Source organism: Prorops nasuta, unplaced genomic scaffold (genome assembly GCF_024137725.1).
Source record: "Prorops nasuta isolate Cenicafe-Biocafe unplaced genomic scaffold, Cenicafe_Pnas_1.2 PNAS00025, whole genome shotgun sequence".
Lineage (NCBI taxonomy): Eukaryota > Metazoa > Arthropoda > Insecta > Hymenoptera > Bethylidae > Prorops > Prorops nasuta.
Window position 1 is genome coordinate 1450826 of NW_027116822.1, and position 25889 is coordinate 1476714.

Consider the following 25889-nt stretch of genomic DNA (forward strand, 5'->3'; position numbering starts at 1 on the left):
GCTACCGGATACCCCCCCCCCAACCCCTCCTCCTTCCCCTCCTCCATTTAACACTACTGCGCACATACATATAATGACAATTTTCTGTGCTGTGCAGTAGCGCCAGCGCCAGTAGCTTCAATTGCTTCAAAAGTTCAAATAGCGCTAATAGCGTCTGGGGACGCACCTTTTGGTGTAGAGTCCAGCGCGTGGAAAAATAGAAAAATGCTATCAGTTCAATATAGTTTATGTAATTTAATCTGTACATATATAAGTCGACCATACTGATTCATTTAAATGCAAAAGGAAAGCATCTATTGTTACGTAGAACATAGCAAATGCATAATAGATACCAGTAAGAACGGATCTTTAACAACGCGAAATTTTACGGAAAACCTGACTTTTTCTTAAACGTATTGTTTGATGGTATTTACATAAAAAGTATGCCGAGGACTGATCATTTATTGTGTACCTCTATCATAAAGTTTACTGCAACTATAATTTTATTTTTGAATATTAATTTATACAAGGTAATTTTATAAAATTACATAACATTTTTTAATAATAAATTTATCACTGTATATAATCTTTGTTAAATAACTTCACTGTTCTTGTTTAATTTGATAATTCGTTTTTGCAATAATGTGATGAAAATATTATAAATCAAATTTAAAATTTAACATATTTATAACAATTAAGGAAATAATTTTCCTATAAAGATTTGTATTGTAATGAAATATACCTAATAATTTTTATACATTACTGATGTCTAGAGATTTTTTAAGTTTGTTTAACAAGTACCTGTTATATTGAACAAAATTTACTGGGGAAACAGACATAATAGTTGTCTTTAATTGTACCTCATCCTGGAAATAATTGATTAAATTAGAGAAAATTAAAAAAATTAAAAATTTTAAAAATAGATTAAAATATGCCAGCAATGTAAGCATACATTAAATCGTTCCGCTCTCACTCGTAATTTAAAAATATAAGTGTTAAGTACGATTTTCTTCAGGCTTTCAACATAATTGGTGTTATCAGTTTCTTGAAGTTGTCCTAAGACATCTGCCGATAAACCTATTAATTTTTCAGCCACTTCATCAAATGCTATAGCCCACTCATTTCTTGTTGAATCTGCTAAACTCATCTGAATTGTTTTATTTTCAACAAAAAATTTCACTTGTATTAAATGATCATGTAAATTTAAATTAATAGTAAATTGGACAACCATACTCACATTTAACATTAACCTATACTGAAAATTAGGAAACTCTTTGTCACACTTCTCACATCTAAACATATTATTAGGTTGGTCAATCACCTAAAATATAAACATTAATTGAAATATCATAAGCAACTTTTAATAGCTATAGCAAAGGCTACTTTAAAATAAAAAAATATTGTATTATTAACCTACCTTTTTCATGCAATTTTTTACCGGGCATGATTTATATAAAGATTTTTTTGTCTCTACCATTTCAATAGTAGCTTTGACAAAGTAGCAGTCAGACTGGCTATAACCTAATTTTAAGTCTTTTGCCTCTTGAAGTGTGACATATTGCATATATGTATCCATATTTAATACACTGGAGATGTACCTCATCTCCTCTCCACTGCCAATGGTAGTGAACCACTTCCGTAACCTAATAAAAAAAGTGATTCTTAAAGATACTAAAATGATAAAATTATATAAATTGATTTAGTAATTTAAGCTTTACAACACTTAACATACTTATGAGCTTCTGGTATATCAGGATTTATTTTAATTATGGAGGAACCGAAAAGTGTCAAGCATTTTCCTCCATTAAACTCCCTAATAGAAGCTCCTTTAACAGCTACTACAGGAAAATTCGAACCATCAAATTCCCTTGCTTCAGATTTCCATAAGGTCAATGAAACCTATGGTAGATTAGTTAACTTTGAATAGTATAATTCTTTGGAAAGTATTTTATTTTCATTTTTTATATATTTCGTTAAAACTTACCACTGAATGACTTTCATCAACTATCTGGATATCTCTTTTCTCTAAAATTACTGAAGTGGTTTTATGTAATATCTTTTGCATCTTACCAACAAATTTTACAACCCCTAATACATCTATAATTAAAAAAAAAAATAAAACCAACTTTATCAATCACGTTTTCATATACTACTCTGTTTATTCATACCAAATAATGTATTTCCATACTTTAAACATACCAATTGTGGCTTTGTCACTTTTCTCAGACACAGCACTTAAAGGCTCAAAATTGAATTTTATTGTGGGAACATCCCCACTTTCGTCTTGGCATAGTTTAATCTCTGTGTCTTCAGTCAAGGTCATTTCATAATCATTGTTCAGGTTACAATATTGTTTCCTTGCATGTTTTATATTACAGTTAGAAATATAATAAACTTTTCCCACCTAATTTATTGATGCAAGAAATTGTTAATCATCAGAGCATCCTATTAATACTTATTTAGGTATTCATAAAGTTTTTACCTCTATCATATCATAAAATTGGTCACATTGAGATTTAAATCCAGTACATTGTATTTCACCACTCTCATCTAATAAATCCATGCTGAACAATTTACCATCTCCTCTTGGATTTGACCATTTTCTAATATCTGTTTTATTAGTCACCCTTGCTTTAATTAAGCATCTAAAAAGATTTGAATACTCAAGTTATTAAATTTATAAAATACTGCTGTAAATATATACAAGTTATAAAGTATTACTAACTTATTTATATAAGGGTTTAATGCAACGATTGGTAATATATTTATATTACCTAGTATTGGATGATTATAAAAAACCATCTTATCATCATCTGCTATCAGAAAAGGAAGTATTATTTAAGTACATTTAAATGCATATCACAATTAAATTTATTTATAAATAGATTTGTTATATATATTACTTTTGGGTTTCTTAACAGGTGAAGTAGTATTAGAACTTCCTTCTAAAACTCTTTTTTCACCTCTATTTTCTGAAGAAAGATCATTATCCATATTTGCAGGACTAGCTGTGTTGTAAATAACTTGTGACCCTCAGGAATTGGTTACTAACATTTGAAAAATTGGATGTTCAATATATACTATTCATTATTTAGTAAAGATACAATATAATTACTATTTTACAAAAACAAAAGTATTAAGACACTAACAGACTTACATTTATAGTGCTCCTTCTGTCAAACAATATATTTTAAAATTTCACAAAAGTAATCAATATTTTTTTGTAAATTTATTACTTTGACAAACTGTGAAACTCAGCAGTGGTTAAACGTTTCACAATTACATGTCTTGTCGTTGTGGCCGTTGTGGCTTGTGCTTGTAACTTGTAAATTGTTGTAAGTTGTACAATTGTACTGCTTGTATAGAATTGAAACAACGGAAAAATCAAGGATTTTTTTTTCTTTCTATTTATTTGGTTCAGGCAAACACCTATTGACCCACGTTAAATAGTCAGAATTAAAGATTTCGCGCCAAGAACTGCAGAAAAGGGAGAGGGAGCCAGGGGAACAAGGGGTTAGGGGCTGAAAGGAAGACTGCTCCGCCATTGCTACTTGTTCATTGTGTATAGTATGTGTATGGAAATTGGTATATTTAGTTCAATTGGTTTACCGCAAACGAAGATAAAAATTAACATGGAAATATAAAAGCGATATCCCGACATCTAAAACTTCATTAATAAGCTACAAACATTTAAAAAATACATGATTTAAAAGTTTAGGCTATACATTCATGGTGCATAAAAAAGCATAACATATGTATAAACATATGCAGTCACAAATCACAACACAATGAATAGAGTAAAGATGGCTGGCCGCCCGGTCATCCTTTTTATCCCCACCCCTTGGCCTTAATAATACTTATGCTTCCTCCAAGAACTTCGTACCTCCATGGTATGTACAAAAAATTAAAATCATGAAAAGTCAAAGTGTTGACAAAAGTCGATCGGAACCAGTTGAATTAGAAAGTCAATTTGTTTTGCGATTACCACCAGTGAGTTCAAAAACATTTTGTTTATTTCTAATCTAAAAGTTTTATTCGTAATTTCATTTTTTCAGGAACCTTCAAGAATACTTAAAGAAACTTTACGTAGTGGGTTACCACTTAAGGACAGATTAACCATTAAATTAGAAAATGATTTGCGTTATGGCGAAGTTAGATTTGATCATTGGTTGCTGCATGCGAAGGTATAGTTCACTTCTCACTTCAATTTGCTTGCTTTGAGACCCATATTAATGTTATATTGAGATACATTCAGGTAGTTGATTTACCTACTGTGGTGGAATCATTGAAAACAATTGATAATAAAAGCTTTTATAAAACTGCTGACATTTGTCAAATGGTTATTTGTAAAGAAGAAGATGACCATACAACTACAGACGAGGAATCTCCTATAAGATTGAAAAAAAAAGATCCCAATAAGGTGGATAAAAAGTTTTTATGGCCACATGGCATCACTCCCCCGACTAAAAATGTGAGACGCAGGAGATTCAGAAAGACTCTAAAAAAGAAATATGTAGAAGCACCAGAAATAGAGAAAGAAGTTAAGCGGTTGTTAAGAGGAGATAATGATGCTGTTAATGTTAAATGGGAAGTAATCTGTGAGGATGAAGATCAGACTAAACCTAGCAAGGTATCATCATCAGGAATCGTAAAAAATAAGAGAGAAATCATTAATAATAGCGCAACTCTAAATCTTGATGTTGGTAAGTTGAATAAAATAAGTTGTTTTGATTATTTTTATTTTATTTTCTATAAAAATTTTCTTGTATATTCTTATTTTTAGCTGAGCATGATATATTTGGCGAGGCAGTAAGTGATAGCGAGGACGAAGATGAGGATCCAAATATAAACGTCATGGAACTTGATGATAACAGCAGATTATCTGCTGACAGTAGAATTTCAGATTCAAATTCTATGCCAGCTATGTATTCAGAAAGGTCTAATACAAACGCAACTACTAGTGGTGGGTTAGTTACAGAATTTAGCAAAGAGATGTTTGATAATGAAAATACCACTGAATGTGATGGAGAAAAACCTATAGTATCTCCCAAAAAAGAGCCAAAACTGGAGCAGTTTCACTCGGAATACATAATACCTGAAGATAGTTATACAGAGCCATCAAATATTCCTGTTATAAAAGAGAAACATGAATGGAAAGGTAATTAAAGATGATTGAGACATAATATTTAAAAATAAGTATATCATCTTTATTTTCATTATTAGATACAATGCAAACGCGTCTTGCAACATTGCACACCGAACTGGCAGAATTAAGACAACGTAGACAACAGCAAGAAATTGAAATAGCAAATATTGAAAATGTAAAACTTCGTCAAAGATTTCAGGAGATCTTAGACAATTTGGTCACCCAGGAAATGCAAAAGCTTCAAGAGGTATGAACGTTAAATTAACAATGAAAAAGTAAACATGAAGAAATAGAAATTTTACTAATCTGTCTTATATTTTTCATCTTAGATTCAAGAACTGGAGATGGAATAAATTTTTTTAATCATCCTATAATAGCAATATTTTTTATCACATTGAACAATGCACTTAATTATAGATATAAATACTAAGCATTACTATGCAAACAATTTGTTTAATAAATAAAATCTTTTTGAAAGATTTCTAGATTTCTGTATAATTAATGCATGAAATTTACTTTGAATTTTTGTGAAATAAACACAAATCAATTGAAGTATTATTGTTGTTTATTCCACTGATGTGAGTCTCGGCGGATTAGGGCGAGATCCTTTGCTTGGAGGGTTTGATGCAGGTTTCATAGGCAATAACGTTCCAAATAACACATGCTGAATAACAGGAAACTTAGATAACACCTGTAAAAAATAATGCTTCAAAGTATAAATGAATGGATTGAAGTTCTTCTGTAATTAAAAGCAAATAAAATTTACCTCAACTTTGTACATTCTAATCAAACCACTATTTACTTTTGACCATGAGCTTACTGCACTGACATTCCATAATTGATTTGAATGTTCAGCAAATGGTCCGGTTTTCACCTGGAATTTAATTGAATACAGTACATGTGATTAGAGGGAATAATCATTTGCTATATTCAAACATATTTTTGTATATTATACCTGCAAAATAAAATTGATGCTGCCAAGAAACATATATTGCTTTGAGTAATTCTCGACAACTCCATGATCAACAAAATGGCTTGGCTCTAATCTTGGATGACCTATAAAAGATTTAGTGTTACTATGAATATTTCTGCATTTAATCTGGTGATATAAATCCTTTTTACCAATTAGTTGAGAGCTTCCCCAAATGAAAGGTACAAACTGATAATCATCCAAGCTCCAAACTCCATGACTTCCAGCAGGCTCCATACGATATGTTAATTGGAGCCTTCTTACTACTTCTAAATACCTTGAAAAAATTAATAAATAATAAGGTTAACTAAATTCAATGCCCAATTTTATAATTATAGTAACAAAATATGATTATACTATACCTATTAAATACTTTAGTAACAGTAGCAGTTTTATCATCACCTTTATATGCTCCGATTTTAAACATACAACAAAGAAACATTATGAAAGCCATTTCATGGCCTGTTCCATAATCTATACGGGTAGGATTTCCAAATCCTTCATACAAATATTCAATAACCTCAGGAACCGCTTTATGAAGATTCTCTGGTAAAACTTTTTTTAATTCTTGGATTCCTTCCTGAATTAATTTTAGAATAATTTGTTTTCTGTATTATCATCTAAACTTTTATTCTGTTATGATTAATTTATAACTGACCTCCTGCAGTTTAGCATGCCAAACTCTGAATGATTGATTACCAAAGCGTTGAGGCTGTTCTGTAGGAGGGATTTCTGTTATCCATTCATTGAACTTATTTAACATTTCTACTGTATTGTCTATAACCTTTGATGGTGGGCACTCTACAAGTAAACTCTTTCCTTGTACTGCTTCGTTTAAAGCAAATATAAAGCCTAGATATTCCTGTGATATTTTAATAATTAGTTGCTTATCTTATTTTTTTTACTTACTTTAAAAAATAAAACTTACAAAATAAGCTTCAGATTTCTCCCAATTTGCCATATCCATTGGAGTTTTGACAGCCTTCTTTGGAACGATGAACTCATGATCATCAGCTAAAAAACAAACAATTATCAGCTCTAGTTTAATTAACATTTAAAAACTGTTTTACTTGCCTAATACGATTTCTTCAGCTGCTGTGATTGCTGACATTGTAAGTTTTAATATTTACACATCAAAAAAACTTGCTCCCTCCTCTTTTTATTGAATAAATTTGCATATATGTAATGTTATTGATTTTCTCGTTTGAGATTATCCAAAGTTTGCATGTACCCAAGGCGAAATAGATTAATTCTGTTTTAATACTTTTATGTATGGGAGTAACGATAACTGCGTAAATTCGTATGCAGCCACACACTGCAGACAGTGCAGACTGTAAGTCTGTAAATGCTCTCTTTGGTCTGGTTACTGGTAACTCTAGTTCTCTCTTTCATTTACAAACTTCGGCGACTGATTACAAATTTTCGCTGGTTCAACATAAAGGCGTTCATAAGCCTGATAAATCGTACATAAACTAGACACCTTTGTTTATAAATTATTCTGAATCATTCAAACGACTAGGTAGTACTTAATTCAAAAAGATAAAAATTCCCAGAATTATAAATTTATTAGCAATACATGGAGATAACAATAGCACATTATGGGCCTGTATGCCGCGAACTGTTTTACCGATAATTTTGCTGGGCAGTAGCCCGCAGTGGGTAACAGCTGCTGTGCAGTTATATGGGGAGATCTTTATTTCTTATGCATATAGTTAAGAGAAATTTATAATTTTTATCAATCTTCATAATGAATGGCCATTTTAGATACACTTAAAAGGTTTTCTGCTAATACGCATGAAGCTTTATATATTTAGTTTTGCTACAAACAGCGACTCGTACTCGTAGTCGTTCTATTCGTTGTAGTTCCTAAATCTCAAAGTTAACAAATTTTGTTATAAGAATTTCATATTTAACTATATAGCTCAATGCAATTTTAATATATAAAATATATTTCTGTGAGAGATTAATTGGATAAATAAATTGACAATTTTTTTTATGATGCAAGAGATAAGTTTGTGTAAAAATAAATTTGCAGAATTTGTCATGAGAGCTTTTATCAATTTTAAGCTTACTATTTACATCACGTAGCTTCAGTCTCAAAGTTTACATTTTGTCTAAATAATATAAAAAATTATGTAATTAAACTGTTTGCGGTATGTTACACATATTAATTCTATAATTTGTACTATCACTCATTGTCCTCTGGTTCATCAAAGTCTTGTGTTTTCACATCTGCATCTTCTCCATACTGTATGATGTTATCAATTGTAAGCTTAATATCTGCTATGCTTTCTTCATCTTTTATATTCAATGGATAAAAGCGAACTAGGCTGTAATCCTCAATTAGCCTACCAAGAGCTTCTGTCAATTTGCAATATCTTGCATTCCAAGGATCATTGCTCATATCTGCCAGTAGACTATGCGGATCAGGCTCTAAGTAATTATCAATTTGTTTTCTTGCACTCGTTGATAATAAATCTACTTTACTTAAAATATTTACATGAGATATTTCAAGATTTATCATCACACTAAGTGCAGCCATGGTGCCAGATAAAAACTTAGGTCCATCTACCATAAATTGGCTATCTACTAAAAATACACCACATATATGAAAGTTCAGATTTTGAAGCATGTTAATGAGTTGGCGCATGACTGTCATATGTGTGTAGAGTTCAATTTGACCTGGACAATCAAAAATTATGTAGTCATCATCTACATCTCCTAATTTTTCCTCCAACCAAATGGAATTCTCCACCAAATATCTGAAATTAATGCAACAAAATATATCTCTATAAACTTAAATATGTATGTATAAATTTTAATATCTTTGTCTCTCAATTTTATAGATCTTACTCCATGCAAAATATAAGTCCTCCATTTGGACCAAACCTCAATTCGTCATCTTCCATAGCATCGTCTAATTGTATTAGTTCTCTGATATCAACAAATGGTTCATAATCAAAATGTTCAGCTGCTGGATCCAAATTAATAACTTCTATTACTTTTTTTTCATCCGATGCTCGCTGCTGCATGATTGAACAATACGTTGACTGCAATCATTTTATAAAAATATAATGATAATACGAGAGGTTATTAGCAGAAAATGTGATAATATTTACTTTTCCACTGCCAGCAGGTCCCATTACTAATTGAGCGTACCTCATTTTTATTTCATCAGAGCACAATAATAGGTACTTATGTATCACTATGTATGAAATACAAAGTTAATTGCGAATGTGATTCTGTATATGAAAACGGAAAAATATATTAAACACAATACAGCGCTACTGAGAGGCACTTAAAGAAGGAGCAGTGAGCACTGGTGAGCACTCAGAAGTATCAGCAGCACCAGCAGTGAGTGAGCCTCAATGAGCCTGCTGCGGCTGCTGCCAGACCTGAGCCGCTGAGCTGAGGAGCGGGAGGAGCCCGCCGCCGCCGGAGCCCGCCAAGCTGCGCTATAAGCTAGGCTTACTGCGTTAGTCACCTATCGTATCACCCTAGTCAAATTAATAGTCATTATTGTTAATATAAATTCAAATTAACGTAATTATGGTTATCATAAAAATACTTCTCTTTTAATTCCAATAACAGAAACAATCTCACGAAGCACATGTACAAAAAAACGAATATTTTAATATATTTGAAACAGCCCTGACGAAACAAGTTAAATAAAATACTGAAATTTGATGATACATTTGATAAGCGTGCTATTCCTCTTGCTTTCCGAATGTAACATATACAAGAAATATTTCAGATATATTCAAATGTCCGATTTTTCGTAAATGTGCTGTGCAGCAGGAACGAATATTATATTTGGCAATTTTTAGTTTTTTCCGAGGTGTGGATATTGGACTGGAAAAAATATAAACATCCGCAAAAAATCTGTCCATATTACAGTATTAGAGATAAGAAGTGTTCCTTTTACACTAAAATTCCTATTGAAGAAAAGAGAACAATAAAAAGTCTGGTGCCTCTAGATCGCAGTGTAAAAACGAATAGGTATGGTACAAAAAACAAATCCTTATAATAGATTCAAATTAGAGGAAACTTCAGTGGAATTCAGCAATTATTATCAACAACAATAGAGATCCTACGAAACATTTGATTAATTTCGACGTCTTGGAGCCATACTGTTTTCAAAAGCCCATAAAATTGTCGACCTATATAGTGCCTATGTAGTAGGTGGGAAAAATCGTTTATGGATTGGGCCTAGGTAGCCGAGTTGGAGGATAAATAGAGAATGGATGACTTATTGTGAGAACGAGACGAAAAACTGTCACCAAGAAGAAACCTTAACCTTGAATCAAAGTCTAGGAAAATGTGGTAAAAGCCTATTGTAAATATTTACACTGCTTACTTCCTTGAAAATATCACAAAATCTTAATAGTCTATAGGAGGATATTAATAAAAAGAAAAATCTTCACAGATTTTTATTAGTATAGCTTTAACCCTTTAATCAATAATTTTAGAGAAATATGGAATAAAATTATGCTTTCTTTAAAACCTGTTATTTTGATATATATGTATAAGTAAAAATAATATAATCTAATCTAGAAATTTCTAAGTAGTACAGTTAAAACAATAAACAACGAAGTAACTTAAAAATTAAAAAAGTGGTATATTTTTAAGGTAAAAAATATTATTTGATTCTTTTTTCTATTTCTTTTAGAAGCTTATAGCTTTCTAACTTATAAAATACAAGTTTTGTAAAATATTTCAATTTGAATGCTGAAGAAGCTGGCTGTATACCTGCAGTGATCAGTGTCATACCGGAAGATCAATATTTCACCCCAAGTAACGGGATTTTAACACGGTCCCTTATACCGAAAGTACAGAGCAAATCGCGGGTCAATGATATAGCGTTATTTGTAGACCTATTGAAACTTATTAAAGGGTTTCACAACGATTTGGGGAAATAGGTCGTTAAATAATAATGCTATATCGCTGAAACGCGTTTTTGGGTTTTCCTTTGTAGTATCGGAATAAGGGATTGTACAATTAATTAGGGTAAGGAGTATCTGCATATAAAGGCGTTTATAATATCATTTACAAAGGCAATAGTTTTATGGCCTATAGAGTGAAGCTGGGACCTTTTCGACGACAGCAATAAATCAGACTAGGGTCCGAAGACAAAGACAATACGATTCTTACCGATTTGTAGGTGGGCAAACAACAACCATTCTTGGAATTCAACCCCTGTTAGGAGTTCCCCTTCTATCGTAGCATTTTAGGAAGGTAGAATCAACGTGATTGGTTCCCCAATAACTGAATAATTCTATTATTGGCCAATAAGACCAGAAAATCTCCCTCTCCAATACGTCCCAAAATAGGGGCCTACTATATATACAAGATTATAGGGGTGCTCTCGTCATTAGTATTTTCTCTCGTGTAGCTGTGGCAAGTTTCTTTGTCAACGTGCGTTATATCTTCTTGTAAAGTATTAAAGGAAAGTTTCAAGTGTGATATCCGTAGAATCGAGTTAAATTCAACATATATCTAGTGGGACTACTTCATTGAAAATCGAGTGTATTGTAATTGTGTAGAGCGATATACTCAGTTTGTTTGAGTTAAAGCTACAATTTCTAAAATTATTAATACAGAGTCATGGAGTTCTTGTCGTATTTAAAATGTAAAATTCCTTTCTTCAAGTTTTGTTGTTATATCGAACCTCAACCAGAAGCTGTCGAGGCTGTCGAGGCTGTCAAGCCTGTCGAAGCTGAAGTAACGAGTAATGTGAAAATAACAGATTTACCAGTTGAAATTATTCATTATATTTTGGGGAAAAAATGCATTTCGTTGGACACTATGTTGGGGGTTGCACAAACGTGCAAGAGATTGAATAGGATTGTCAACGAAGGGAATTTTCTGTGTCAGATGAAGTGTTTCCAGAGGTAAGCTTTGAGATATAATAGTATAGAATTGTTGCAATGAATAATATAATTGAAGATACTTCAAAATTGAAACAAAAGACACATTGCATTCGATATTAATGAATTTCTAGATTTCTAATTTCAATGATTTCCGAATGATCGAACTGTTCCTTAGAAATTGAATTTTGTTAAATTAGAAAAATTTGTATCTCTTTTTTCGGCTACAACCGAATCTTATTTTTTACAGGTGGCGTACGATGAAAAGGAATTACGAGCTGTATTGTAAGAATGGTGGTGATCCGTTTCTGTGTTGGGGTAAAAATGTGTATCACTATGATAAAGCTCATAATGCTATTCAGCTGTATACGTGGAGTGTAAGTATAATAATCGTTTGACTTATTAATTTTACTGGCGAAGGGCGCTTTAGATTCTGAACAAAAACCTATTATCTTCTATTCCACACTCTGATAACATTGGATGAGAACGAGTAAACGATTTATCTAGCCAGCTCCAGTTTTTGCAATAGTGTTTAAAACAATACAGAAATTTCTACAATATTTATAATTTCAAAATCAACACAAATTTTAATACATAGCTAATTTTCACTCGAGCAACTGGCGAATGGAAAAATGTACTTGTGGGCTCCAGTGTTCTTGAAATATTAAGATAAAACTATTTTCTACTTAGAATTCAAATTACTTTTTTTTACATACTTTGTTGTACTTTCAATAGTACACCATATATACTCCTCTTCGTACATTTACTGAATTTTTAATTACAGAAACTCTTTTTTTTATTTAGTCGAAATTCGTTGTTGGATTTGACATGACGCCCTTAAAAAGAATGTGGTTTGTGGAGGAATTAACGAATTTCGAAGATTTATTGGACGCTAAGAACAATTCACCGCCTCTGACATACGAAATTATGAGGGATGAACTTTCAAGTTACATGGACTTTCGTCAGCCTACGTAAGTTAAATAATTATTAAGTAATATAAACTTAATTTTTATATTTTAGAGAAATATTAGCGTACAATAATTTCTTATAAAGAATTGGAGCTGCATATTTTTTTATGCATTTTGCCCGTCCAAGCACTGTCCACTGACTAATTTTCTGTTTTATTTCTTCAGGAATAAAAGGGAAGCTGAACACTCCGCCGCGTATTGGCCACGTTTGAAAGAAGCTTTGAGACATTTGACGGAAACCTACGTGGCAGCCGAGTGGAAAAAGTTTCTACAACTACCACCAACAGAGCAAACTATGGAAGAATATGGATTACTGGCACTGCAATTGACGCAAGACAGCATAACTGTACCGTTTCATTTATTCCGAACGAATTACAACGTACTTGCAGACAAGGTAAAATTGAAATTGAAAGAGTCGTATCCGGATCATCCAATATTTTCGACACCCGAAGAAAATGTTGAAGTTTGGAAGAAAAATATTATTGTCAGTGATCAGTGGGATGATCGCGATACTGCGAGAGTTGTGGATGCAGTGTGCAGTATTTTGTACGAAGAAGCCGAAGAAAATAAGGATGCTGAACTTTATAGAACCCCTTTAAGATTGGCAATAATGTTAGAAGGTACTACAAAAAGACTGGGAGTACGTTGTCCCGAAGCATTAAATAGCTACGTTACTGAAAGGAGGAGAAGGATCGTCCCAACTGATTACCTGCAGCTTTGGAGTAATAATTTCTCTATTCATGTAGAGGTGAGTTTCAATGATAAAATAAAATAATTACTGAATTTACTCTGATTAAGCTAAACATTAATTTATATATTTTATTTCAGGAATTATCCAGGTGCAAGACTGCTATGTTGGAAGAAATTCAACATGTTTCGATTATAAACGGCTATGAAGATAAATATCAATTTTTACTCGAACATATTAATCGTATAGAAATACCGTGTAACATGCATGATTTCTTAGAATTAGCTAAGCTATATATAGTTTTAAAAATGATTCGTTGGTCTGGAAAACGATATGCACCAGAAATGAAATCCCTTGAGCTTTGCGATAGTATAACTACAGAAGTTCATGATTGGTTATGTTTTTGGGAATGGAAATAATAAATTGTTATTAACATTTACTTTAAAATTATTTACAAGAAATGTTGTATATTTGTATATATAAACTTTTAAAAATTATGCATAAAGTTATTGGGAGTAATTATTAAGAATTTTATGACAAAGTATATCTTGTATATCGTTGTGTAGAAATAGTATGAAAATTGTATAAAATTAAAATATAAATAACAGTTCTAGTCTAGCTCTGACGTGTTTTTTATTACACTACCTTTTGCAAAGCTATTCCTGCATTTTTTACTCAAAAAATACAAAATATAAATTTATGCTGTCAACTTAATTTTTTATTATAATAAATTTTCAATAGCTTTTGAATCATAAGTCGTATCGAAAACAACGTTATTAGGTAAACCAATATAGAGAAAATCAGATAGTTCCACAACTTGAGAATTTTTAAAAATATTTCCTTATTAATTACATATTTTAAAACGTGTCCATGTAAAATACAAAGAGAAAAATTGGAATGTTAGAAAATTATGACAGCATCTACTCTCTTAATATTTCACTGAGTTGATATATATAATTCAAGTATAGTGATATCAGATCAAGCCATCGATACTCCTCGGTGCCTATATAGTTGCGTGACTTTCTTATGCATGACAAAGCTCTTTCTGAAACATATAACTGCAAGTGGGAAATCAATTAAGTGTTTTCTGAATAATTATTAGCTGCAAGAAAACTTAGCTTATTTCCACTTTTTGCCTCTTCCACGTGTATCGTGCACAGTTCCTTGTTGATAAAGCTAGTACACACACACACGAACACACACACACAGCCGCTCCTCCCCCATTCTCCTTTCCTTATTCGCCTCGCTCTACTCAACCACTTCACTCGACTCACTCGATTCATTCACTCTCGTTCAGTCTATTACAGTGGCTCTTGTGTTTCTTCGTGATTTTTAGCTTACAATCTCTTATTTGGTAATCTATAAGAAATTAACAGAGAAAAAAAGGACTCTCTCCTTTTATTCTTGTTGTGTGTAAGTGAAACACAAAAGATCAGTAGTAACAGTGGGAATAAAAGTGTATTAATTGTATAAAACATACGAAGTTTAACATTTTTATTTAATTTTCCAAAATATTCTGCAGCCAGTCTCTTTAATTAGTGACTTTTAGCATTTGAATCTCGATAGACTTGGTTAATAAAATTTATACACTGATTTTTCACGTGACAAATTGTTAATTTTAATAATTTTCAAAAGGGAAAAAGATAGAAGAAATCAACTAATAGTCTAGCGCCTATTTTTTCTACTTTACTGAACCATTTTAAATCTATGATGGAGTGCCCTACAGCATTTTTATTAATTAGAACGTTTAGTAAAATTAATGGCAAAAAATTTATATCTGAGGCAAGACAACATCGACAAAATACTGACTGCAGCATTTCAGTGAAATTTAATTTTTTTCCTGTAAGGTAAGAAAACAAAGATAAATTATTTTAATCGTATTCTAGATTGTTTAAATAAATTATTAACGTAAGGTGTTCAATAAAATTAGGAACTTGAGTATTTTACCAGAAAACGAAGAAATTTTCAGAAATTTCGTTTTTGTCGAGAATAAATTGATTTGATGAAGAATCATCTTCCAAAAAGCTACAAAATGATCAGGAAATTGCTAATTGCTTCACGTGAGAAAATATTTCGTAAATTCTCGAAGCAGCTGTAATCTCGTCCATCATGTGAAAATCGTGAGTATAAAAATGAAATTATTTTAATCTGCCAATGATTAATCTGGTAATTTGTGAATCGACCAATTAGAGACGACCTTTGTATCGAGAGACAACAACTCGTTGAAAATGCTTATTTTCAAAGGGGACTCAAGTTTTTCGCAATCAAATTTCAGTCTTCGTAGAGGCCTAGCTTCGTGAGAAGTTTATTAGATTAAAATGAAAAAAATTGTTTTCTTAAAGTTTGAAAATAAATTTTAAAGTCATATAATGGTCGTATTCAGAAAAGTCACTCGAAGTAAAGTGATCCTTGAGATTTATTAGCTTACGTAAGGTATACTGTAGCATTCGAGACTCTTTTGAGCTTCGAGTGGCGTCTCTGAATATTATTCTTATAGATAAATAATTTAACTCGCGTTATAATTTATAAAATTTCTATACATTCATAAAAATATTATAAATTTAGATATTTATAAGTAAGGGGATATAGTTTCAGCTATTTATTTATACAAAATTGGTTTAGAAATTAGATTACAAAATATTTTCAAAATACTTATTTCTATTTCTTCTATAAAAAAATAGTTGAATTGTCGAATAAGTTTTTCCTGCACTTTTACAACATCTTAAAAATTCAGCTCATAATATTCGCGTATCAGAACTATATGCTTCGTGTAGTAAGGGAGTTTTTATCAATAAAATTAATCTTACACGTATCAAATTGGACTCTTCCTGTGAAGAATGATAATAACTCCCACTGTAACTCAGTAATAAGAATACGAAGGCTCTCTCTCTCTCTCTCTCTCTCTCTCTCTCTCTCTGTCTCTCTCTCATATAGGCAGCAGTGTCAAAAATGCAGACGAGCATTAAAATGTTTATCATTATTAGGAATCCGTGATATTTAATACCTTTTCATTTACAATCGTTTAGCAGAGGCATAAGCAAATTAAATAAAGGGTCTTCTGGTTTCAAGTGTTAAAACTCAGCAGCATTTACTTATCGCCCAAACAAATCGTGTTGGAAAATGATCGATAAGAAACTAACACTGCCAAAGATTTATTATAAATAAGAATTTCTTACTACTACTTTATCGAGACTCGTTATATGATTTCAGTGACGTCACAAGCTGCTCTCTCTAAAAGAAACTCACACGTTATAGAAAAGCAAGAAAACTTTTATTATATTTTTTTTAATTCGATTGACTTTATCATAAATGACCTTTCATGACGTCACTAAGAAATATAACGGGTAGAAAATCAGTTTCGAACAACGTTGTAATCCAAAATTCTAAGAAATCTATATAATTGCCTCACGACCTTGAACCTTCATCAATATACCGTTCATGTTCACTCATAAGACTCGAAAGGATCTCACGACGATTAATAAAAATTAAATTGCACGTGAACGAGACCAAGTTTGCTTTTCTCCAGAACAAGAGTGTTCTATCTCTCTAAGCATACATTTTATCGAGACTATCTTTTCGATAAGAGTTTGCAATATTTTTGGTCCAAACTCTGGACATATTTCTACAAAATCTTTTATAGATTCAAGCCCTTCTATTGTCCAATTCCTGGGCTTATGGTCCATGATACACTGTCTTTATTTGTGTATCTTAAATGCACTGCACGTTATTTATAATAACGTAAATATATAGACTATTTAATCCAGAAATTTACGAGATATTTGGATTTGAAATTATAACACGTTTCCTTCTAAACAAATGCAATTTCCAATCATTCCCGAATGAAAAATTCTCTACATCCCACAAAATTAGTGGATGATCTACTTTTATTCTCAAACGAACCTTGAGGATGAAGATATAGAATTACGAGTATGACATTGGAAGAAGAAGCAATGTTATCATTCTTCTTTGGACAGTGTGAAATCTACAAATTATTTGTGGATCTCCACCTCCCACTAGGAGGTGGGACGATAATCTTGTCTCTCGATTGGTGATGTTCTCCATTGGATGTGCGAATGTCCGCCCTATTCTACAAGTGGGAAAATGGTCTCGCTTCTCTCTATTGACGATGTTCTGAGTTAGGGGCAGAGATATTCACCTCTTCAGCTCTCTGGCTCATCATATCAGATATGTTCACCACTATTCTTCTTGTCCTTTCTTTGATCTCCTTCCTCCCCCACCCCTATATCTCTATGGACCAAGGTCACCTCTAGTGAACTATACCCTTGTATCTCGTGGGTACCCAGACAACCATTTCTCTGTGTATTCAGAAGCCTCGTACATTTTGTACGAGAGTAAAATGTATTTCCAATTGATGACAGAGTTTGTGTGTAAAATTCTGCTGGATATTTTGATAAGAAACCATGCCTTTGTGTTTTTGGGTTGAATTTGATGTGAAATTGTGTGGACAGATTCGCAGCGGATTCTGCTTTAATTTCAATGCATGCTATAAGTCATTCTGCAGTCAATTTGCCATCTATCTGCACGTTATTAGATTGTGCTAAGTTTTCTTCACACATATCTGCTAGCACAAGATTATATTCAGACTCTGTCATTATAAAAGTGCACGAAAATGAATAAATGACTTCTTTTCTGTATTAATATTTCAACAACCAAAATTCGTGTGAAATAACAATGTTACTTTACGATTATCAAAACTGTACCATTCAAGCAACAAAGAATTTAATTAAACAACTTTGTAAGGCTATTTTCTCACTTCCCATACAGTGCACACTTGACAAAAGGACATGAAAAAGATGTCTTTGAGTCACTTAAAGTTGTATGAGCTATTAGGGAATTCTCTTGTATAATTAATTTTGACATTGGAAGTTAGAAAATAAATAGAATGTACACTAAACTGTAATTTTTACTTTGGAAAATAAATTGTAGTAAATAGAACAGTTTTTTAATTGATATGGAGGTAATGTTTGTATGTGTGTTTGTATGATTATAAATTTGTAACCTTAATAAAAACTGACTGTATGATAATAATAAAATTCTATATGAAAACAAAATATTTATATTATTAAGTTTTATGTAATAATTTTTCTGTCAAATAAATACAATCATTTGAAAAATAAATTGAATAGTGTAAATTCAATGATGGACAATCAGCATGTGATTGATTGTTAATAGACAGGGGAAGACGAACAGGTGAATCACTGTGTCCCTCTGCCTTCGTCGCTCCCCACCTCCTCCTCTCCATGAAATTATTTTGTCCATTAAAGAGCTGATCAAGTAGGAGTGAGAAAAGTGCACTGCTTCTCTGTCTCTCACTCTCTCTCTCTCTCATCACCAGTTGTTTAATATATAAATGAATTCGAGGTGTGGGTGTGGTGGTGTGGCAGAGGCAAAGAAACACTGACTTACTTATTCATCTACCTCTGTCTATTTTAAAACCAATCACATGCTGATCACCCATTATCGCATTTTTAGACGCTTTTCGGTCTGATCCATTTTATCTCGTGGTCTCTGTATATGCGTATAGGACAAAATGCATTGGACAAAAACGCAATGCTAATAAAGTACATTGACACTCGATAAATATTCTTTTATTTAAATGACATAGAACATTATAACGCAATATTATACGCCAAGTAAAATATGTGTACGATAGGTGATCTCGGTTCATTGATGAAGCTTCTCGTTAAAAAGTCAGGTGACCAGCACCTGTTATAAATATTTTTATCTCGATACATTTAAATTAATACAATTGTGTATCTAATAAAGATATAAAAAAATATATATACACATTTAATAAATAATGAGTAAAATTTTAAAATTCAAAAATTCCCGAATCTTTAAAATTCACTAAATATCTTTCACAAAATTCCATTTCTAACGCAAACTCCTCACACATTTCACTAAATTTCTCGTTCTCCTTGTTAATCGTAGCTTGTATTATCAAGGTCTCTAAAGACCAATGAATCATCGTAGCGTTCAGATAAAATTTTGCAACTTCTGAAATATTTTCGTCGTCCTGAAGCACTTCTATTCTGAAGAGACTCTTCAGCAACGACTTGACCTCCTTCGCGTTGCAATTTAAACTGGAAAGTTCCTCCTTGCAAAATTTCTCCGTCGACGCAACTCCCTTGAGAAAAAGAAAATAGAAAATTCCATATACATATCAAAACATATTTTCAATTGTAATGAACGAAAACTCACAATGAAGTAACGTTTGACAAAGTCCTGTTTTTTCCTGATTGGATATTCACCTATCCTCGATTCATCCGAAGGGACGTTGATCTTCTTCAAGAAACGTCCGCCTTTGAAAAAATCCACATAAAAAATATCGCAATCTTTGTTACGTTTGTAGCACTCGTTCCACTTGAGAAAAAAGCTGCCAAAGTAGCAAACTCCGCAACAACGAACTCCCAGTCTTCTTCCGACACCCTCGAATATGATGGATAAATAGAGAGGGGACTTGTAACAATATTTCAAATCTCTCTCTGTCAGTGAGAGTTGGTACGTGTACTCCATTCTGCTAATTCCTTTCTTGCAAACTTCCTTAAAAACTGTATGGCACATTGCACTCAATATTCTTCTACTGTCTTCAGCATCCCACTGATTATCACTGATGGTGCACATTCTCCACGTGTCAAATGTTTCCTTAGGGGTGGAGAAAAGTGGGTGACTCGGCCACGATTCCTTCAATTTCTTTTTGGTCTTATCCGTGAGTCTGTCCAAAAACTTGGATACTCTGTAGTCAGGCATGTCCGTGTCTTGTTTCATCATTTGAAACGTCCATATGCTGTACTTTTCCACAATTTGTTTTTCCGCAGGTAACTTGATAAATTTCTTCCATGCTTTGGCCACGTGAATCTTGACGATGTGTTTCAAAATTTGGGAAGCTGGGTTCCGGTAGTATCGATATCGTCCAAACATACTGTTTAGAGGGAATTGTAGAATTAATTAGCAATCCAGTTGAAAATTCATCGAGACTACTTTTGTGTTTTTAACAAATTTTCATTTTGTAAGATAGAATGTTTATAATCTAATTTAAATTGATTGATAATCGTTAAACTAACTAGTGATGAGAATGTTTTTCCATCAGTTCGTGTTTGATCAATTCGAATGCCATGTGTGGTGCACCTTTATCAGTGTCGAAAAGGTCATCAATTTTTTTTAGTTCCAAGTAGTTAAGCTTTCGCCATTCCATGAATAAATCCTATGGGAAAAATAGTGTTTTGTATTAGAATCGTATTTATTTTATTCGGTCTGAGCGTGCATTAGGAATAGTAAAATATTCTTCAAGTTAGTCCTCTTTCGATTGACTATTCACGAGATTCTGTAATTAAAAGTAATTTTATTCGTTCTCTCTGGTTCACGGTATATACCTCTGATGAGTCATTATTCTTGATTAATTTGTTCAATTCTGTGATGATTTTTATACTCTGCCGCCATATTACTCTCCAGCACAAAATTTTGAAATAGCAATGCAAAATTCGTTTGTAACTGTATTTCATCCAGGGCCAACTAGGAGAAATTTAACTTTTTATTTATATCCAGTTAAAAAGCGTCGTTCGAAAATAAAATAACGCCATAAATTAGCTGTGCATCACAGCTTCTTTAACATACATTACAAGGAGTTGTTAGGATTTGCTATTATAAAAATGCATAAACTTTAAAAGAATTTTATTCACGATAAAATATTAAGCAGTTAATTAATTTCTCACGCCTCTTAAAAAACCCTCTTCAAACACTCACCTTTGAAAGAACTTCTTCTTCCAAAGAGTATTTTCTTCGTTTATAATTTTATACAGTTTTTTGCATGTCATCGATAGGTGAATGACATCAGATATCTTGATATTTGAAAACTCTAAAATATAAGCTATGATTTCGCTTGGTAAATCAGTTATTTGACAATTGCTTGACATTTTTGGTGAATAACTAATATCTATTAGAAACAATTTTTTTATCGATAAATAATAATATAATTGATCTAATGATTATCTTAATGAATCAGTATTCAAACTTCCATATCAAATGTTATACTTATTAAGACTTTAAAATACATTAATAGAAAGTTAAGCATAAATTGTAAACTCGATTCGTACTAATTCGTAGGCATAAGTACTCTGAACACAGACAAAAACAGAAGCATAACGTGGCCTGCGTCGAATCAGTCCGAATTACTCAATTCTGCTCCCAAAATATTGACAATCGATAAATTTGAACTGTTCAAAAGTTTGTTAATTTATAATTTCTTTTCTGGGAGCAAAATTTACAATATATAGTATAGTTAACACATAAGTAAGTTTTCTCTTAAGGCACTAAACACTTGTAATTAAAACTGTGATGAGAGAAAAACATCCTTTGCAAATAATTATCTTCTACGAATATTTTGTAAATATTAATATTGTATTGTCAAATAAAAACAATTATTTTAACTAAACCAGATTGGTACTCATTTATATAATTCATATAACTATATATATAATATATCCCTAAATTCCTACTGAAAAATTGATTATTATGTCTATTATTAAGTAGTTTATAAAATTTAAACTTTTATACTATGAAAAATAGTACTTGCAGAATAATAAACAAAAATATAAGGCAAGAATCACTGAACACTTAAAAAAAATTACTTGTTTATAAGATGAATTGCATTATGCGCAAATACTATATATCAATGCATAAGCTGGATTCGACAATACTCGTTTATTGAAACATCATAGAATATTATTACGCAAAAGTACATTAAATAAAATATATTTGTAGGACACTCAGTGTCTGTTTCTTGGTTCGCTTTTCGCAAAATATATATTAAGAAATTGCTACTGTAGATACTCGATTTTTTATATGACTTTAAAGTTAGCAATTACATATTGGATACTTTAAAGAAAATATATATATATATTTTAAGTACAGAAAAAAATTAAAGCAAAAATTTACGAGTGTCCGTAAAATCTACTAAATATCTTTTAAAAATTTCTATCTCCGATGAAAACATTTCCAGTACATCATACATTTCGCTCTGTCTCGTGTTCTGTTTTTCACTCGTGGCTTCTGTTATTAAGGTCATCAACGACCAAAAAACCATTTTATTTTTTAAATACAATTTAGCTATTTCTAAAATATCCTCGTCGTCTCGAGGCAATTCTATTTGTGTGAGCATCTCAAGTAAGGAGGTTAACTTGGCAATGGTGCTATTAAAATTTGAAAAGTCTACTTCATTCACCCAGAAACTCTTGAGCTGAGTTGCTCCCTGAAAGAAACAAAGGTAAACGAATTTAATGTCAAGATTTTTATTACTTTTAACATTTTAAATATAAGCTCACGATTAAATAACGTTCGAAATGGTCTTCTTTACTGTGAATCGAATATTCACCAATTTTCGTTCCTTCCAGAGGACTGTAAGTTTTTCTCAAAAATCGGCCACCCTTGAAGAAATCCACGTAATAAATATTAGAATCCGATTTATCTTTATAAGAGTCCTTCCATTTAATAAAAAAATGCCAGGAGCAGCTAACTCCACTGCAACGAATGCCTAATCTCCTTCCAACACCTTCAAATAAAATAGCTAAGTGTAAAGGAGACTTGTAACAATTTTTTAAATCCTCCTCTATCAGTATGATTTCCTGTGTATAATTTAATTTGTTAACAGATCTTTTGCAGACTTCATTAAAAATTGTACAGCACAATGCATTGAGAATTTGTCTACTGTCCCGTACATCCCATTGGTTATCATCAATTTTATGATACGCCCAATAAGCAAAGTTCTTGCCAGGCGTAGAAAAAATTGGATGACTCGGCCACGATTCTTTCAATTTTTTTTTTGTCTTCCGTGCTAGGATTTTCATCTGATAAGAAAGTGATTCAACCGATATTACTCTATTTCGGTTAACAAATTGAAGGGTCAGTGCACCATATTTATCCATAGTCTGCATCTTTGCTGGTAATTTTTCAATTTTTCTCCAAATTTTGGCCACGTGGGATTTTACAATGAATCTTAAAATTTGTGCCACGTGAATTTCGTAGTCGTGGCCATAAAAACTGCAAAAATCATTGAATAACTGTTTGGTTGATAAATTGACGAAGATAGAGGGATATGGTAGGGTCTGGATGACTAATAAAAAAATGTTATATAGAGACGTGGTCGCGCCGAGGAACAAATTTTTTTTCGAAAATTGTTCTACTTCGTAAAATAATGAAATTATATTTTAATGATTGGAGATTATTGAACTCACTAGTAAATTGCTTGCATTTCCATAAGTTCTCTTCTCACTAAATCGAATGCCATGAATGGTGCTCCTTTTTGTGGGTCCAATAAATCATAAAATTTCTGCAGCTCCATATGGGAAAACGGTCGACCATAAATAAGATCAAGCTGGAAAAAAATGATTACTATAATCACGCGAGCTACATTAAATCTTACAGGGTGTAAATCTAAGCATGCCAATTTAACAAATTTGGACAGGGAGAGGAAAAATGGAACGAAAATTCCACATGAAATTGTTAGTTAGAGTCATTAATCAAAAAGTTACTAAGAATTTAAATTCTTCAATTTAAGGTCTTTTTTTGTTTCACTAATAAAAAAAAAAGACTAAAAATTAAAAGGCATCAATCGATAATCACGATTAAAACCACCACAATATACAAAAATCCTTCAAATTAATCTACAGAATTTTGTAATTATGTAATATTGATTTAATTCGCGAGTATTTACTTGCGACGTTTCCTTATTGTTGATTAATTCCTTCAGTGCCCTGACAGGCTTCATACTCTGTTGCCATATTTTCTTCCAGCCCAAGGTTGATTTTTTGTTAAGTTTACATTTTATCTTAGGACATGTTTTCATCCAGGGCCATCTGTGAAAAATATTCTTCATAGATCATGAGTTTGAAAATATCATTAAACAAATAAAAACAAAATAGAAGGTATCTAGAAATAATTCATTTGCAATCCACATAGATATATAATAAAAAATTGTTGTATCCTATTGTTAATTTATATATATCTAAGAATTTCTAATCATTAATACTTCAATCATACGCCACAATTAATTTTACATTTTTAGATTAAAAAATATTCTAACCTTTAATTATTAATCGATCGTGATTAATTTGTTTTTATAATACCTTAAAGGGATGCTATCGCGCGTCGAGAGGCATGGAAAATACATCAACATTAGTTATTTTTTTGGTTATTCACATTTACCAAACTTAACGCATTTTTTATAACCTAGTCATAACCTTCCCTCATACACTCACCTTTGAAAATACTTCTTCTTCCAGATAATGTAGTCTCGATTTATAATCTTGTACAATGTCCTGCAAGTCATTGACAGATGAGAAACGTCGGAAATCTTAACATCGACGAATCCTAAAATATAGGATATGATTTCACTGGGCAGATCAGTTATTTGCAAATTCCTTAACATTTTTAACGACTGGCTAAGATGCACTGACAAACAAAGTTGCCAGAAACAAGATTTTTGCAACAAACAATTGAACAGGGAGGGCAACGGGCAAGCACGCAAAACCGTAAGCCCCTGTCGCCCCCGTCTGCGCCAGTCAACTGGGGAAGGTAGGGGCGGTAGGGGCTACTCACACTACTGCAGGCCATCCATATCGGTGTGATCGACATCTGTGAGGAGTCTCGTCTCGTCTAGACTACGTCGAGACCCTAGACAGACTCTGCTCTCTAGTTTACGCTTTGGAGTGCAACAACACTGGTAGTATTCAGCAGAGACAACAGTTGCGGAACTGTTGAGTGATTCTTCTTAAACTTCTACTTCTATTGAATAGCAATGTAGGATTCAAGAGTAATACCCAATGACATACATCGCCCCCTCAACTGTTGTCTTTGCTGAATGCTACCACTGTGTGTCATTTCCTCTATAACCTATCTGCGTACACCACTCTGGTTACGCAGTCTACATCCCATCCTTTTTTTCAAACTTTCTAGACTCTCGTTTGGAAGTCATACCGGGTCAAATCTCTCACAGTCACATATTTTACATGATAGACGGTATCAACAAACTGCACTAAACTCGAATTTCAGCTTAGCAATTACTTAAGGCAAAGACCGAACTAAACATTGTATTGAAGGTTAAAGTGAGATAGTTGATCTTAAATAAGACAGTGCTTAGCTTAAATTCGATCAGTTTATATTGACACCGCTCAATGACATTTTTTTTATTCTCCGTTTTTCTGCTAAAAGTGAACTTATATATCAACTATTCAACTCTCTGTAACAGCCAAATTAT

The 25889-nt window shown here is 32.1% G+C and overlaps 6 protein-coding genes and 1 long non-coding RNA gene across 17 annotated transcripts; 3 read left to right on the plus strand and 4 right to left on the minus strand.

The window, feature by feature from the left end:
- Positions 1-120: 120 nt before the first annotated feature.
- Positions 121-3276, minus strand: LOC136782330 (replication protein A 70 kDa DNA-binding subunit-like). 3 transcript variants are annotated; one of them, XM_066741689.1, is made up of 11 exons: positions 3137-3276; positions 2883-3026; positions 2705-2792; positions 2462-2624; positions 2179-2383; positions 1964-2076; positions 1712-1878; positions 1397-1622; positions 1217-1300; positions 932-1126; positions 121-845 (listed from the first exon to the last, which is right to left on the minus strand). In XM_066741689.1, exons 2-11 carry the CDS (start codon positions 2971-2973, stop codon positions 732-734), a joined length of 1446 nt encoding a protein of 481 aa, XP_066597786.1. In that variant the 5' UTR covers positions 2974-3026; positions 3137-3276; the 3' UTR covers positions 121-731. The 3 variants fall into 3 exon arrangements, with proteins under 3 accessions (XP_066597786.1, XP_066597784.1, XP_066597787.1); XM_066741687.1 differs by having other exon boundaries at positions 2705-2795; XM_066741690.1 differs by lacking the exons at positions 2883-3026; positions 3137-3276 and having other exon boundaries at positions 2754-2795.
- Positions 3277-3751: 475 nt separating this feature from the next.
- Taf7 (TATA-box binding protein associated factor 7) lies at positions 3752-5677 on the plus strand. 2 transcript variants are annotated; one of them, XM_066741692.1, is made up of 6 exons: positions 3752-3869; positions 4035-4163; positions 4235-4682; positions 4763-5137; positions 5203-5372; positions 5455-5677. In XM_066741692.1, exons 1-6 carry the CDS (start codon positions 3867-3869, stop codon positions 5476-5478), a joined length of 1149 nt encoding a protein of 382 aa, XP_066597789.1. In that variant the 5' UTR covers positions 3752-3866; the 3' UTR covers positions 5479-5677. The 2 variants fall into 2 exon arrangements, with proteins under 2 accessions (XP_066597789.1, XP_066597788.1); XM_066741691.1 differs by having other exon boundaries at positions 3835-3969.
- On the minus strand, positions 5416-7589 carry LOC136782333 (serine/threonine-protein phosphatase 2A activator-like). 3 transcript variants are annotated; one of them, XM_066741698.1, is made up of 8 exons: positions 7170-7589; positions 7024-7109; positions 6754-6957; positions 6458-6675; positions 6248-6372; positions 6081-6181; positions 5892-5999; positions 5416-5816 (listed from the first exon to the last, which is right to left on the minus strand). In XM_066741698.1, exons 1-8 carry the CDS (start codon positions 7204-7206, stop codon positions 5691-5693), a joined length of 1005 nt encoding a protein of 334 aa, XP_066597795.1. In that variant the 5' UTR covers positions 7207-7589; the 3' UTR covers positions 5416-5690. The 3 variants fall into 3 exon arrangements, with proteins under 3 accessions (XP_066597795.1, XP_066597793.1, XP_066597792.1); XM_066741696.1 differs by having other exon boundaries at positions 5416-5831; XM_066741695.1 differs by having other exon boundaries at positions 6081-6372.
- A 176-nt stretch (positions 7590-7765) lies between these two features.
- Positions 7766-9489, minus strand: LOC136782334 (GPN-loop GTPase 3). Its single transcript, XM_066741699.1, has 4 exons — positions 9215-9489; positions 8949-9145; positions 8288-8857; positions 7766-8209 (listed from the first exon to the last, which is right to left on the minus strand). The coding sequence occupies exons 1-4, from the start codon at positions 9257-9259 to the stop codon at positions 8176-8178; spliced, it is 846 nt and encodes a 281-aa protein (XP_066597796.1). The 5' UTR covers positions 9260-9489; the 3' UTR covers positions 7766-8175.
- A 23-nt stretch (positions 9490-9512) lies between these two features.
- Positions 9513-14135, plus strand: LOC136782332 (uncharacterized). 2 transcript variants are annotated; one of them, XM_066741693.1, is made up of 7 exons: positions 9513-9570; positions 9923-10094; positions 10181-10418; positions 12213-12339; positions 12767-12933; positions 13096-13678; positions 13759-14135. In XM_066741693.1, the coding sequence occupies exons 3-7, from the start codon at positions 10414-10416 to the stop codon at positions 14035-14037; spliced, it is 1161 nt and encodes a 386-aa protein (XP_066597790.1). In that variant the 5' UTR covers positions 9513-9570; positions 9923-10094; positions 10181-10413; the 3' UTR covers positions 14038-14135. The 2 variants fall into 2 exon arrangements, with proteins under 2 accessions (XP_066597790.1, XP_066597791.1); XM_066741694.1 differs by lacking the exon at positions 9513-9570 and having other exon boundaries at positions 10059-10418.
- A 762-nt stretch (positions 14136-14897) lies between these two features.
- Positions 14898-18835, plus strand: LOC136782217 (uncharacterized). The gene is made up of 3 exons (XR_010824088.1): positions 14898-15465; positions 15549-15738; positions 15809-18835. It is a non-coding gene; the product is annotated as an uncharacterized lncRNA (long non-coding RNA).
- LOC136782216 (F-box only protein 21-like) lies at positions 18831-25379 on the minus strand. Of its 5 annotated transcripts, none has more exons than XR_010824087.1 (6): positions 24892-25180; positions 24348-24489; positions 23869-24008; positions 22960-23674; positions 21013-22886; positions 18831-20843 (listed from the first exon to the last, which is right to left on the minus strand). XR_010824087.1 is itself a non-coding variant. In XM_066741483.1 (6 exons), the coding sequence occupies exons 2-6, from the start codon at positions 24960-24962 to the stop codon at positions 22557-22559; spliced, it is 1398 nt and encodes a 465-aa protein (XP_066597580.1). In that variant the 5' UTR covers positions 24963-25003; positions 25232-25379; the 3' UTR covers positions 18831-22556. The 5 variants fall into 5 exon arrangements, 3 of the variants coding, with proteins under 3 accessions (XP_066597580.1, XP_066597582.1, XP_066597579.1); XR_010824086.1 differs by having other exon boundaries at positions 18831-20561; positions 20704-22886; XM_066741483.1 differs by adding an exon at positions 25232-25379 and having other exon boundaries at positions 18831-22886; positions 24892-25003.
- Between the last annotated feature and the right edge of the window lie 510 nt (positions 25380-25889).